Below are 17,076 nucleotides of genomic sequence, written 5' to 3'. Positions count from 1 at the left end.
ACACTCATAGATCATAACAGATCGTTACAATTCATCAATACAACTCATTATCCCAAAACTGCTCCTCACAACACACACATCTGGCCATATCACACACACCTGGTCATAACACACATCTGGTCATAACACACACCTGGTCATAACACACATCTGGTCATAACACACACCTGGTCATAACACACATCTGGCCATATCACACACCTGGTCATAACACGCACCTGGTCATAACACACATCTGGCCGTATCACACACCTGGTCATAACACACATCTGGTCATAACACACACCTGGTCATAACACGCACCTGATCATAATACACACCTGGTCATAACGCACACCTGGTCATAACACACATCTGGTCATAACACACATCTGGTCATAACACACACCTGGTCATAACACACATCTGGTCATAACACACATCTGGTCATAACACACACCTGGTCATAACACACACCTGGTCATAACTCACATCTGGTCATACCTCACATCTGGTCATAACTCACACCTGGTCATAACTCACACCTGGTTATAACACACACCTGGTCATAACTCACATCTGGTCATAACACATACCTGGTCATAGCTCACATCTGGTCATAACACACACCTGGTCATAACTCACATCTGGTCATAACACACACCTGGTCATAACTCACATCTGGTCATACTCACATCTGGTCATAACTCACACCTGGTCATAACTCACACCTGGTTATAACACACACCTGGTCATAACTCACATCTGGTCATAACACACACCTGGTCATAACTCGCATCTGGTCATACCTTACATCTGGTCATAACTCACACCTGGTCATAACTCACTTCTGGTCATAACACACACCTGGTCTTAACACACCTGGTAATAACACACACCTGGTCATAACTCACATCTGGTCATAACACACACCTGGTCATAGTACACATCTGGTCATAACACACCTGGTCATAGCACACTGGTCATAACACACACCTCATAACACACACCTGGTCAAAACACACACCTGGTCAAAACACACATCTGGTCATAACACATACCTGGTCAAAACACACACCTGGTCATAACACACACCTGGTCATAACACACACCTGGTCATAACACACACCTGGTCATAACACACACCTGGTCATAACACACACCTGGTCAAAACACACACCTGGTCATAACACGTACCTGGTCAAAACACACACCTGGTCATAACACACACCTGGTAATAACACATACCTGGTCATAACACACACGTGGTCATAATTCACATCTGCTCATAACATACACCTGGTCGTAATATATTCCTGTTCATAACACACCTGCTCATAGCACATACCTGGTCAAAACAAACGCATTTGGTCATAGTACACACCTGGTCATAACACACACCTGGTCATAACATACACCTGGTCATAACACACACCTGGTCATAACATACTTGGCCATAACACACACCTGGTCTTACCTCACACCTGGTCATAGTACACATCTGGTCATAACACACCTGGCCATAGCACACACCTAGTCATAAAACACATCTGGTCATAACATACACCTGGTAATAACACACACACCTGGTCATAACACACACCTGTTCATAACACACACTTGGTCATAATTCACATCTGCTCATAACATACACCTGGTCATAACATATACCTGTTCATAACACACCTGGTCATAGCACATACCTGGTCAAAACAAACGCATTTGGTCATAGCACACACCTGGTTATAACACACACCTGGTTATAACACATGCCTGGTCAAAATACACACCTGATCATAACACACACCTGGTCATAACACACACCTGGTCATATGACACACCTGGCCATAATACACACACCTGGTCACGTCACCAAACCCGAGACAAGATTGGATTAATACAGTCAGATACCGGCGAACTAACTGATAATGACGGAGAAATGAGCAATAATTTTTCATCAGTTTTTACCACCGAAAAATTAAACATGATACCCGAGGCACCGACCATCTACAGAGAGGGTTAAGAAAATAGATTAAGTGAGATCGTAATGACTCGTAATGAAGTAAGTAAACAAATAGATAAATTAGAGCCTAATAAATCACCAGGTCCCGACGATATATTTGTCAGAACATTAAAGAAATGTAAGGAAGAACTTAGTATGCCCATTGCAAACTGGTTTAACATGTCATTAAAAACCGGTGTAGTACCAGAATCCTGGAAGATAGCGATTGTGATACCGATTTTCAAGAAGGGAGATGGATCACTATCCTCAAACTACCATCCAATTAGTTTAACATCAATTGTATGCAAATTGCTGGGAGCAATAATTTCAAACTTAATTAGAAATTACCTGGAGAAACACAAATTGATCAACGATTCTTACCATAGTGTCACAAGTGGACGTTCATGTCTAACAAATCTATTATCATTCTTTTGAACTGTTTTCAAATCAGTGGGTGGCGGACACGATTATGATGTGGTTTACCTCGACTTTAACAAAGCCTTCAACAGGGTCCCCCACGAAAGACTAATACTTAAAATGGAGGCACATGCAGTTGGAGATGTTCTAAACTGGATTAGGGCGTGGTTACAGGACAGGAAACAGGGAGTAAGTAATAATGGCACTAAATTCAATTGGCGTGACGTCACTAGTGTCCCGAAGGCTCAGTACTTGGACCATTACTATTTATTATATACATAAACGACATACTGTAGTTATAGGCTTAGACAGCAGCATACGTAAATTTGTTGATGGCACTTAAATAGGACATGTAATTAAATCTTGCGAAGACTCGGCAAAACTACAGAAAGATCTAAACAGATTTTTCGCATGGTGTGAAAAATGGCAGATGAAATTTAATGTGGACAAATGTAAAGTACTTTATCTTGGAGATGTAAACAGAGAAAACAGACATCAGATGAACAACGTTGTTACAGAGAAATCCGACTGTCAGAAAGATTTCGGTGCAATGATAAATAGGAATCTTAAACCAAGACAACAATGTGTATTTGTTCTAAATAGGACTAACAAAATACTTGGTACAAAGTAGTGTTAGTTACAAGACTAGCGAGGATATCCAAAAACTATACCTTGGCTTCCTTGTGCTTCTCAATTGGATTATGCTGTTAAATTTTGGTCACCGTACTACAGAAAGGATATCGAATCACTAGAAAGCATTTACACAGGAGAATGACAAGACTAATCCTGGGCATTAGGAACCTTGAGTACTGAGACAGATTAAACCATCTGAATTTGCACTCCCTCGAGAGACCAAGAGTGAGGGGCGTTTTGACTGGGGTGTATAAATAGAATTCAAGGTTAAAAAAGGTCATATAACAAAGGTACTTAAATTATCCAACCAAGAACGAACTCGTAACAAAGATTTTAAATTAGACAAATTAAGATTTCGGCGCGAGATAGGTAAACACTGGTTTGGAAATAGAGTAGTGGATAAGTGAAACAAGTTAACCGAACTTCATCATTAACTCGAATATGCTGGGTAGCTTCAAATATACATGGTAGGTTGAATGGATATATGAGCGATAGGGGTTGGGTGTAAACGGCGCTGCCCAGCATGGGCCAATAGGCCAGCTGCAATTTCCTCCATTCTTATGTACTTATGTTCTTATGTTAACGGCACACCTGGTTAAAACACACACCTGGCCATAACGAACACACCTGGCTAAAACACACACCTGGTCATAACACACACCTAGTCATAACACACATCTGGTCATAACACACACATGGTAATAACACACACCTGGACAAAACAAACACCTGGTCATAACACAAGACCTGGTCATAACACACACCTGTTCATAACACACCTGGTCATAACACACATCTGGTCATAACACACACTTGGTCACAACACAAACCTGGTCTTAACACACACCTGGTCATAACACTCACACCTGGTCATAGCACACACCTGGTCATAACACACACCTGGTCATAACACATACCTGGTCATTACAGACACCTGGTCATAACACACAAACATGGTCATAACACACACCTGGTCATAACACAAAACCTGGTCTTAACACACACCTAGTCATAACACTCACACCTGGTCATAGCACACACCTGGTCATAACACACACCTGGTCATAACACACACACACACACACCTGGTCATAGCACACCTGGTAATAACACGCACCTGGTCATAACACAAGCACCGGTCAAAACACACACCTGGTCATAACACACACCTGGTCATAGCACACACAGGTGGTCATAACAGACACCTGGTCTTACCACACACCTGGTCATAACACACACACCTGGTCATAACACACACTTGACCATAACAAACACATCCGGCCATACCATACACCTGGTCATACCACACATCTGATCATAACGCACACCTAGTCATAACACACACCTTGTCATAACATAACCACCTGGTCGTAATACACACCTGGGCAAAACACACACCTGGTCATAATACACACCGGTTATAACACACACCTGCTCATAACACACACCTGGTCCAACACACGCCTGGTCATAACATATACCTGGACAAAACACACACCTGGTCATAACACCTAGCTGGTCAGAACACACACCTGGTCATAACACACACCTGGTCATAACACACCTGGTCATAACATATACCTGGTAAAAACACAAACACTTGATCATAACACACACCTGGCCATAACACACACCTGGCCATAACACACACCTGATCATAACAAACACCTGGTCAAAACACAAACACTTGATCATAACACACACCCCACACACACACCTGGGCATAACACACACCTTGTCACAACACACACACCTGGTTATAAAACACACCTGGTCATAACACACACCTGGTCATAAAGCACACACCCGGTCACACACCTGGTCACTAAACAACTGGTCATAACAAACATCTGGTCATGACACACACCTGGTCGTAACATATACCTGGTCAAAACACACACCTGGTCATAACACACACCTGACCACATTATACACACAGGTCATAACACACACTGGTCTTAACACACCTGGTCATAACACACACCTGGTCAGAATACACAACCTGGTCATAACACACACCTGGTCAGAATACAACCTGGTCATAACAACACACACCTGGTCCCAAAACACACCTCGTCACACACACACCTGGTCTCAACACACACCTGGTCTCAACACACTGAATACACAACCTGGTCATAACACACACCTGGTCAGAATACACAACCTGGTCACAACACACACCTGGTCACACACACACATACCTGGTCATAACGCACACCTGGTCACACACACACCTGGTCCCAAAAACACACCTGGCTAACACACACCTGGTCACACACACACCTCACAGCACACACCTGGTCATAACACACACCTGGTCATTACACACCTGGTCATAACACACACCTGGTCATAACACACACACACCTGGTCATAACACACACACACACACACTGGTCACACACTGGTCATAACACACAGGTGGCTATAACACACACACTGTTTATAAGTTGCACACACACCATACACACGGTCAACACACACACCTGGTCATAACACACACACCAGGTCACGCCTGGTCATAACATAGGCACCTGGTACACACCTGGCCAAACATACACCTGGTCATAATACACACCAGGTCATAAGACACACCTGGTCATAACACACCTGGTCATAATAAAAACCTGGTTCATAAAAAAACACACCTGGTCATAAAACACACCTGGTCATAAAACACACCTGGTCACAACACACGCCTGGTCATAACATTTACCTGGTCAAAACACACACCTGGTCACAACACACCTGGTCATAACACACATTGTCATAATACACACCTGGTCAATATACACACCTGGTCAAAATACACACCTGGTCACAATACACACCTGGTCACAAGACACACTTGGTCATAACACACATCTGGTCAAAATACACACCTGGTCACAAGACAAACCTGGTCATAGCACACCTGGTCATAACACATACCTGGTCATAACACACCTGGTCATAACACACCACATAACACACACCTGGTCACAATACACACTGGTCACAAGACACACTTGGTCATAACACACATCTGCTCACCATACACACCTGGTCAGAAGACACACTTGGTCATAACACATCTGGTCATAACACATACCTGGTCATAACACACCTGGTCATAACACACCTGGTCATAACACACACCTGGTCAAGATACACACCTGGTCACATCACGCATTAGTTACAACACACACTTGGTCATAGCACACCTGGTCATAACAAACACCTGGTCATAACACACACCTGATCAAAACACACACCTTGGTCATAACACACCTGGTCACAACACACACCTGAACACAACACACACCTTGTCATAACATACCTGGTCACAACACACACCTGGTCACAACACACACCTGAACACAACACACACCTTGTCATAACATACCTGGTCACAACACACACCTGGTCACAACACACACCTGAACACAACACACATCTACTCATAACACACACCTGGTCATAACACACACCTGGTCATAACATACACCTGGTCACAAGACACATCTAGTCATAACACACACCTGGTCACAACACACACCTGGTCACAACACACATCTAGTCACAACAAACACCTGGTCACAACACACACCTGATTATACCACAGATAAGGATGAGCTAGGATGAGAGAAGGAGGGGTAGGAAGGGAGGGCGTAGCTTGTCGGAGGGAAGAAGGAAGGTAATACGAAGTAGTTAGGTGGGAGGGAGGGAGAAAGGAAGGAGTAGGAAGGGAAACGTGGAGAGAGATGGCAGCATAAGGTAAGGAGGGAGGAAAGGAAGATATAGTAAAGGAGGAAGAAGAAGTCAAGGAGAGAATAGGAAGTAGGGTAGGAGAGAACAAAGAAAGGGCAATAAGTAGCTGAGTAGGTAGAAGAGAGGGCACAGGGCAGGAGAGAGGGTAAGGCAAGATATAAGGCGGATACATGTAATAGGGCAAGTTATAGCTAGCGATGAAGGGCAGGAAAGAAGGCACGTTGTAGGTCCGGAGGTAGGACACGAGGTAGGGCTGGAAGTAGGTCAGGAGGTAGGGCAGGAAGTAGTGTTGGAGGTAGGGCAGGAAGTAGGGCAGGAAATAGGGCAGGAAGCAAGTCAGGAAGTAGGTCAGGTGGTAGGGCACGAGGTAGATCAGGAGGTAGGGCAGGAAGTAGGGCTGGAAGTAGGTCAGGAGGTAGGACAGGAAGTAGTGCTGGAGGTAGGGCTGGAAGTAGGTCAGGAGGTAGGGCAGGAAGTAGTGCTGGAGGTAAGGTAGGAAGTAGTGCTGGAGGTAGGGCAGGAAGTAGTGCTGGAGGTAGGGCAGGAAGTAGTGTTGGAGGTAGGGCAGGAAGTAGTGCTGGAGGTAAGGTAGGAAGTAGTGCTGGAGGTAGGGCAGGAAGTAGTGCTGGAGGTAGGGCAGGAAGTAGGGCAGGAAATAGGGCAGGAAGCAAGTCAGGAAGTAGGTCAGGTGGTAGGGCACGAGGTAGATCAGGAGGTAGGGCAGGAAGTAAGTCAGGAGGTAGGGAAGGGGGTCAGGGCAGGAAATAGGTCATCAGGTAAGACAGGAAGTGGGTCAGAAGGTAGGGCAGGAGGTAAGGCAGGAAGTAGGTCAGGAGGTAGGGCAAGGGGTAGGGCAGGGGGTAGGGCAGTAGTGGAGGAGGCTTGGCAAGTGAACCTCCCCCCTCCTACTCACACCCCTTCACGCAGTCAAGGTAAAAGCTACGACCGAGTATTGATCTAGCCGCCCCTCCCGCCCCTCACGCACACACACACAGGTGCACACGCCAGGTACACAGCTGGGACACACTGACACACATACACGCGTGCGCAAATACATACACACGCGCGCGCAAACACACACACACACACACACACACACACACACACACACACGCGCACACAGACACAGACACACACACACACACACATACACACACACACGCACACACACACACACACACACACACACACACACACACACACACACACACACACACACATACACACACACACGCACACACACACACACACACACACACACACACACACACACACACACACACACACACATACACACACAGACACACACACACGCACACACATACACACACACACGCACACACACACACACACACACACACACACACACACACACACACGCACACACACATACACAACACACGCACACACACACACACACACACACACACACACACACACACAGAAAAACTGTAAATTAAAAATATAAAAAATTTCACACACATACACATCACTTTGAAATATTCAAACAGAAAATGTCCCCTGAACATAAAGTGCATTAATATATATATATATATATATATATATATATATATATATATATATATATATATATATATATATATATATATATATATATATATATATATATATATATATAGAGTACATACATTATAGAAAATATAGTTTGTGCACACGCAAGACTCTTTACTTTATGTAGGGTTAGTGTTTTGTGGGGTAATACAAGTGGAAGGGAGCGAGAGGGGTGTTGGTGATGTAGGATGCTGCAGGGCACACACACACACACACTTGGGCCGCATCAACAGCTCTTCCGGCCTGGATTATAACCTCTTGTTCACCTGAGTCTCATTATGGACCAGGTCACCGCCTCTTGAGAACCATCACTACTACACCTGCCTCACCATCACTTTAATTAGCTACTACGGACACCATAGTGAGAGGTTGGGGATGAGTGTGTTTTGCCTGTGGGTGTGTTACGCTACTGTGGGTCAACGCGGTCACAATGTAGGCGTGACATGTAACCTTCAACACAGGTGTGACTACCGTGCGTGCCCATTCTCGCATACACACATGCGCACACATATGTACACTTTAATATAATGGCACACGCAGTTCTCTCGCTAATGGCAGATCAAACAAACAAACCTTCAGTTGACAACAACACTAAACTTGCCGGGAAGCTGACCTCTGGCATCAACAAGTTCAAAGGCTGTAATAATGCTCGTAGTTTAACGTGTTAACAAAATGCTCATTAATGACATGTTTACACAAGTGAAATATATATATATATATATATATATATATATATATATATATATATATATATATATATATATATATATATATATATATATGCAAGTAAATCACTGTAGGTGCGCGTGATCTAGGCATATGCTGATAACCACAAGGAAAGAAGAAAACACGAAGTTCCCAAGCGCTGTAATTCACATCTATATATATATATATATATATATATATATATAATACACGGGAAACAACGGAGCACCTTAGCTTTCGTCTTTATTCAAGACGAAGACGAAAGCTAAGGTGCTCCGTTGTTTCCCTTTTCCCGTGTGATTTTATCAAGATTTATCTTATCCACGTTTTCATTGTGGATCTACATGAAATATATATATATATATATATATATATATATATATATATATATATATATATATATATATATATATATATATATATATATATATATAGAGAATCATCTTAAAATTAAGTAATCACCGCTAGGTTTCAACAGGCAAGAATGATAAGAATATAATTTCTAATGAGGTAAAAATTATTTACATATTGTGGAAATTTAACTTTAATATTAAATATCTGATCCACTCGATTATCCTGAGCTCCCAACATTTATGTGGTTGATGTAGTTTGTGCGTGTGACTAAGAGAAGGTAAGGCAGCCGGAGTGCCAGTCGATAACTGGTGGTGTGTAATGAGTCTGTCACGTGAGGACAGTGTCGCTCCTGCCCGGCTAATTCTCGTCTTGTGAATATTACATTTTCTCCTGATGAAAGATCTACCATTTCTTATCTACGTTTGACACATTCACTCAATCTTTCAAAAGCTATCCTCTGTAGTCTACCCAACATAAGAGACTCGGGCAAAGGCCAGGACATTTTTGGAGGGTAATCATAATTTTTTGGTGGTGTGTGTATGTGTGTGTGTGTGTATGCGTGTGTGTGTGTGTGTGTGTGTGTGTGTGTGTGTGTGTGTGAAGAAAATGACCCGGAAATCAATGTACTCATCAATGATAAACGTGCTGCTTTAACTGACTGGCAGAACAACCCTCAGTCTCGGACCAAAGCTGATACCTTCTGCAAGAAGAAAGCATCAGCCCAGCGGGAACTTCGCAATCTAAAGAATGACTGGTTTAAAAATAAAGCTTGTTAAACACAAAAAATTGCAGATCAGCACAAGATGCGCAAATTTTTCAATTCCACTAAAACATTATATGGGCCAATCACTCGTGGCGCAGCCCCCCTCCGCTCATCCGATGGTAACTCCATAATTAAAGACAATGAAGGCCTCCTTCAGCGCTGGAAAGAGCACTACCATTCACTGCTCAACCGAAACATTGATGTGGATGTCCTGACTAACCAGCAGGTCCCTCATCATTCAGAACTGACCCACTTCAGCTATCCTCCATCCCTGGATGAGGTAGCTACTGCCATCAAACAGATGAAAAATAACAAAGCCTCTGGGCCTGATGGAATCCCAGCCGAGGAGTATAAGGCAGAAGGACCTCTGCATACCAGCTGTCTCCACTCTTTCCTGGAGAATGGAAAAAGGAGGAAATGCCCCAAGCTCTTAAAGACGCCACCATCGTCAATATTTATAAGAACAAGGGAGACTGGCCAGACTGTGACAACTACTGTGAGATCTCGCTGCTGTCCGTAGCTGGCAAGATTATCGCCCGAGTTCTCCTGAACAGACTTCTTCCTGAGGCGGAAAACTTCCTCCCAGAATCCCAATGTGGCTTTAGACCATCACGTGGCACCACTGACATGATCTTTGCTGCCCGCCTGATACAGGAAAAGTGCAGAGAACAGCTTCGTGACCTGTACATGGCTTTCATCGACCTAACCAAGGCCTTCGACTCTGTCAACAGGGAAGTCCTCTGGTGGACACTCAGCCGTTTTGGCTGACCACCAAAATTCATCGCCATTGTGAGGCAACTCCATGATAGCATGAACGGCAGTGTCCTGCACAATGGCACCCAGTCTGACTTTTCCCCCGCCCAAATGGGGGTTAAACAAGGGTGTGTACTGGCACCGACTATCTTTTCCATTTTCTTGGCTGCCTTCCTTACTCATGCCAGTGCCAATTTAGCCGGCAGGGAGGAAATCCAGTACCGGATGAAGGGTCTTTTCAACGTAAGACGATTCCAAGTAATAACAAAGGTGTCGGCAGCTTCCATTGCTGAACTTCAGTCTGCAGACGACCTTACTCTTGTTGCTCACACTGAACGCGACCTACAGGAGATCCTGAACACCTACGCAGATGCATAAGCACACTTCGGCCTTGAGGTGAATGTACGTAAGACTCAGATTCTCTTTCAACCTGCGCCTGGTTCAGCCACACCTCCACCATCCATCCAGCTTAATGGTATTACCCTCTCTAATGTTACCCACTTTCAGTATCTCGGCTCCCACCTGTCCACCACCGCGGACTTTGATGAAGAAATTCAGCATCGGATGAGATGTGCATCTAAAGCCTTTGGCAGACTCCGAAACCGTGTCTTCAGCTTTAGGGAGCTGAAATTATGTACAAAGTTGCACGTATATCGAGCAGTGGTTCTTCCCACCTTGCTATATGGCTGCGAGACATGGGTCACATACAGGAGGCACCTCAAGGCACTCGAAAACTTTCACCAACGTAGTCTACGTTCCATCCTCCGAGTTCGCTGGGAAGACAAGAGAACAAATGCCAGCATTCTTGCTGACACCAACTGTAGGAGCATCGAGGCTACCATTATCCACGAACATCTACGCTGGACTGGCAATCTTACCCGCATAGACGACAGTAGACGGCCAAAGCAGTTACTTTGCACTCACCCAATGAATTGTAAACGTAACGCCGGCGGGTATCTGAAAAGGTATAAGGATAGTCTTAAGACAAGCATAAAAAAGTGCCAAGTCGACCCCATCACCTGGGAGTCGATTACTCCACATCGTAACGCTTGGAGGAGCACCACACGAGAAGGTGTCAATTCTTTCGAGTTAGCCCGACTGCAAACGGATGCAGACAAGCGCCAACGCCGGAAAGACGCTGCCATTGCCCCTCCCGCACTCGATGTAGCCCTCCACATGAGCAACATCTGTAAACAACTTTGCCGATCCCGTATCAGCCACTTTAGTCACTTCAAAACTCACCAATGAAGGTGACATCCCTAATAACTCATGTCAATCATTGTATCATAGCTGGATGATTTTCATGCTCGATTCCGAGTGACAGCAAAGTAGTATCGTGTGTGTGTGTGTGTTTGTAATTATTATGTAAAGGTTTCAGCTTGAGGGGTGTTCGCTCTCTGGCCCTGAAAACAGACCTACCATCACCACCCTCATCGCTCCCGTGTAGATTAGCCTCAGAGTATGGTGTAGTATTAAGAAATGGATCACTTGAAGACTATCATTACACCCCCTCTCTTCCTAGCTTAATTTCAACTGCACATTAACCATATTAACGCTAACTTAACCTACCTTAATCTAAGCTAAACTAACCTCCCTTAAAGTTAACAATAGAGAAGAAAACAAAAGAAGAAGAAAGTAATTTACTACTCTTCACATCCTGCCTGCGGTGTGTGGAAACTACTTGGTCAAGGTCCCTAAACCATGAAACCTCAGCCCTAGACGGTGATCGAACCCGACACCTCGAAATTTATGGTTCCCTCCGCGCTAACAATTAACTCTTCTATACCATACGACCGGGAGAAAAATATTAACCTAACATAGTTAACTTATTACGAGAGAAAAAAAGAGAATCACCTCAGAATAGATGTGAATTCTGTCTCTGTCTCTCTTTATCTTTATGTCTCTATCTGTCTTTATCTTTGTCACTATCTCTCTCTCTCTTTGATGGTGTTATGAGTGTGTTTCGTGTTATCACACACACACACACACACGCGCGCGCGCGTGCGCGCGAAAAACGAGAGTGGGTCATTTGTTAAAACCTACTGTACTTGTTATAATATGTGAAAGGGTTCAGATTATGTTCCCACAAGCAGTTGACTTGAATCCATGGAGGATGAAGTGTCATCTATAGTTATTGATGGTAGAACACAGTGAGTTAGCATCCTGCAGGTAACAGTAGTATGAGTGGAGAGCTGCATCACCACACCCACTACCACCAGCTGACTGACGTGAAAGATAACTCTCTTGAGGAAACTCATATTATTCTTATAATTCTTCTCCGAATTAATAAACTTTAATGATTATATATCGACTGTGGGAGTTGTAATTTATATCACATTATAATTCTATAAAGAGGTCTAAACTGTTCGAAATATATATAGAGTTTAGTGAAGGTGTGATCTTGTTAGTGAGGTCGACAACACAGCTCCAGGTCGGAATTATAGATTGGGTGAAGGAGTGTGAGAATATACATCGGTTTTTATTAAATTTGTATTAAATATTGACTTCAAATTATACACCGTGGTTGGAATTATACATCGATTGTATTGAGGTCTAAAATATAAAGAAACTGTACTTAGGGTTGATTTATTTATCTTGTGTAGTGAGGTAATGATTAATAATATATTTTGTAAAACAATAATGCTAAAATTTCGGGTTATGTATATACTGTATAGCATTGACTATCACAGTTAGTCCTCCCTGACACGGGTAACTACCTCCCACAATCGCCGTGGTGATATCTCAGTCGGTGAAGATTTTTGGTTCTTTTCCGGACCACCCGGGAGTCCGTGGTCAATAGTAATACTAAGGTGCACAACCTTGGGACCCATGTAATATGCGTGTAAAGTTTCAGGTCTCTAACTCCTCTGTTTTGGAGCTATGGCATGGCTGGAACAGACAGACAGACAGACACTCACAGATGGATGGAGGGATGGATGGATGGATAGATGGATAGACAGATAGATAGATAGATATATAGATAGACAGACAGATAGATAGATAGATATTGTGTAACATGATAAAACTATTGTTTTCATAAATGTAACTTACTTTGTATCTTAACAGAGGAGGAGGTGAGCGTGTCCCGGGACACAACAGGTGGACGGCAATCCAGGTTACCAGGGCGGAAGTGTCTCCCAGGCGAGCTGCTGCTCTTGTTGCCTCACATGTGTGTCGCCTCAAGTAACTAAGAAGGTGCATCATCCTGTTGTGCAGCAGATAACAAAGATCTACCCTCCCTGCACCTGACTCCAGGAGTAATATTTACCCCTGCTCGAAGCTGTTCACATACTGTAGGCGTCGTTAATTTTTTTTTTTATGTTTAACGTTTGTTAACAGCAGCGGTAATGGGAAGAGCTGCGCCGCACACAATCAAGAGTGACAGCAGTCTGCCTAGAGGAGCAAACACATGTTCATCCATGTGTGCTCGTGTGGACCAATACCTGCTGACCTACACTTAGATTATTGTTTAGATAACTGTTTTGTAACATATGTTTCTTACATGACATGAAGTGATACAATTCCTATCTTTTTGTAATCAAATTCAAAGTCACTTGAATAATTAGTTTGAGATAGCATGGTTGTTTGGGGCCTCGCCAAGCTCCAAAGCTTAACATATCAACTGAGGATAAGCAACCCTCGGAATGACCAATGTTTTAATCATACTTTCTGAGAACTGTAATTATGAATATCCTCAAGCTCTCTTACCCCTTTGTGATTTTGAACTCCCGTGAGCTAAGTTTTACATGAAAGACAAAACTTGTCAAAGTGTAACTGAGATTACTACTACTCAAGCTGGATATAGTAAAGCAGATTTTACTGGGAGGATTAACGAACACTCGCTTGTGTAAAGTTGAAGAACGGACAGGTAGCCATCGTTCTACCTGTCATTCTATTGAAAGCTTTCTCAGGTAGCCCAACATCCGACCATGTGACATAAGGCCTATCAAGTTTTCTGGGCGTCCCGCCGCGCTCAGGGGTCCACCACCTCTAACTCAACACTCACCACCGCTACTACCACAACCACCTCATCCTCCGCCTTAAGCAGACGCACAAGTAAGACTCCTGCCGCTGCCAGTAGCGCCTCCAGTACCAGCGGGACCTCCAGCACCAGTCCCACCACCACCACCATCACGTATACCGTCAAGATGCTAAGTCCTAAGATGCAGCGCACCATCAGGATCAACGAGAACCAGGTCCTGATGTTGGCCGAGAAGGCGCGCCATGACCACAACTATTCTGGCTACCTCTACAAGCGCTCATCGGACTCCAACAAGTGGCAGATTAGATGGTTCACACTCTACCAGGTACTGTACCGTCTTATTCTCTCACAAACACTATTATACGCATATCGTCTTTGATTCTCTCAGTTTCTTTAAAAGAGGTAGTAGGTGGCAAAAGCTGTTACATATCAGACTTAACTAGTAAAAGAGAAGGAGGATGAAAGAAGAGGGAAGGAACCGTGGAGGGAGAGGGAAATAGGGTGGGGGGAGGGGGAAGATAGGGAAGGAAAGAGGAAAAAAAGGGAGGGGGATAGATGAAAAGAAAAGAGGGTGGAGAAAGACAGGGAAAGAGAAAGGTGAGAGGAAAGGAGGTTGAAGAAAAAAAAGAATAAGTATAATATATATATATATATATATATATATATATATATATATATATATATATATATATATATATATATATATATATATATATATATATATATTAAGATCGGATATTCCTCAAGCAGCTGTTTAGGAAGACTTTCAGTGACCATGAAACTTTAATCAACACAAGACTCCATCCTATAGTCTGTGTGGAAAAAGTTTCAACAAGATACGACCATTGATTCAGAAGTTATCACAAGAACAATATGGAGGTGAATAAAGAGCTAATTTTGACCTCAGGTGTACGGGCCTTCAACACCTAATTAACTAGAGATCTTGTCAGGTACTGTGTGTCTTCAAGTTCCATCAAGATAACGTTATTGGTTCAACACGCCATCATTTCAAGACCCCGTAGTAAATCATCCCTTCGTTGTAGTCAAAACGTCATTTTCAAACACAGTTGATCCTTGACTAGGTTGTTTAAGGTGACGTGAATGACAATCTTTCCTAATTAGTAATATCTGAGGTCTCGTTGGCTAATTGTCATACTAAACACTGGTCACAACATATGCAATCATCAAAAAAGAATACCCAGGTTTTATAGGGTTTGGTTTCAATATATTGGCATTATTTCCAGTGACTATGTATATTGCTCGCCATCAGAAGGTTCCACTGGTGTAATATGAGGCTATGACAAGTTGAAGAATCACCCTTCCAGTATGTGTTGTGAATCGAGAGTGGTCCAGAGTTCCTTTAGGCATCACACACGAACTCAAAATCATTGCATACTTCATATTCAAAGCCGGAAGTACTGCAGTCTTCAGCCTCTCTCTGTTTCGACCAATAACTAGTGTGATGCTGTGTGTGTGTGTGTGTGTGTGTAATAATAATAATAATAATAATAATTAACGGTTTATTGAAAGAGCTTGGCAGCCAGAAGGCTGAAAATATACAGTTACATATTTGGGGAATGGGTTACGAATTACAAATAATATACAAGTGACATAAGTGTGTGTGTGTGTGTGTGTGTGTGACGTGGAGAGGTAAGAGGAGGAATGTGATTAAATTTGTAAATGGTGATTTTTGGGGGTATATAAAGGTGGTGTGGTAATACATGGTGTGACCCCTGGTGTGAGAGTGACAGCCACACCATATCATCGATTTTAAAGTCAGGAGTCGTAGAGTTAAATTATAAACGGATGGTAGAGGAAAAAAACGATTTACTGGATTCTCAACCAAGGATCTAATCTGTAAGTCGTCCATCTCTCACACGACATATATATATATATATATATATATATATATATATATATATATATATATATATATATATATATATATATATATATATATATATATATATATATATATGTGTGTGTGTGTATGTGTGTGTGTGTGTGTATGTGTGCACGCATAAACGAAAACGTGTATGTGTGTGTATATGTCACAACCTGGTGAGTGGTGCGGGCGCTGATGTGAGGGTGTACACACACAGGGGTCGATGTACCATCATGGTAGTCACTCCCGCACCGCCACCACCACTCAATACATCCACT

General features: G+C 43.1%; 1 protein-coding gene across 4 annotated transcripts in view; it reads left to right on the top strand.

The window, feature by feature from the left end:
- The window catches only part of LOC121857809 (ras-specific guanine nucleotide-releasing factor 2-like), a 140,549-nt gene that overhangs the window by 34,005 nt on the left and 89,468 nt on the right, over nt 1-17,076 (top strand). For 3 of the 4 annotated variants that reach the window (XM_042354049.1, XM_042354048.1, XM_042354047.1), the window contains exon 2: nt 13,998-15,238. The exons of the other annotated variant lie outside the window; for it this stretch is intronic. In XM_042354049.1, the coding sequence (XP_042209983.1) occupies nt 15,080-15,238 (159 nt within the window). In that variant the 5' untranslated portion in view covers nt 13,998-15,079. The remainder of the gene's footprint in view (nt 1-13,997; nt 15,239-17,076) is intronic. 4 annotated transcript variants of the gene reach the window in all.

Source organism: Homarus americanus, unplaced genomic scaffold, assembly GCF_018991925.1.
Source record: "Homarus americanus isolate GMGI-L3 unplaced genomic scaffold, GMGI_Hamer_2.0 scaffold16712, whole genome shotgun sequence".
NCBI lineage: Eukaryota > Metazoa > Arthropoda > Malacostraca > Decapoda > Nephropidae > Homarus > Homarus americanus.
This window is presented reverse-complemented; position numbering and strand designations above follow the sequence as displayed.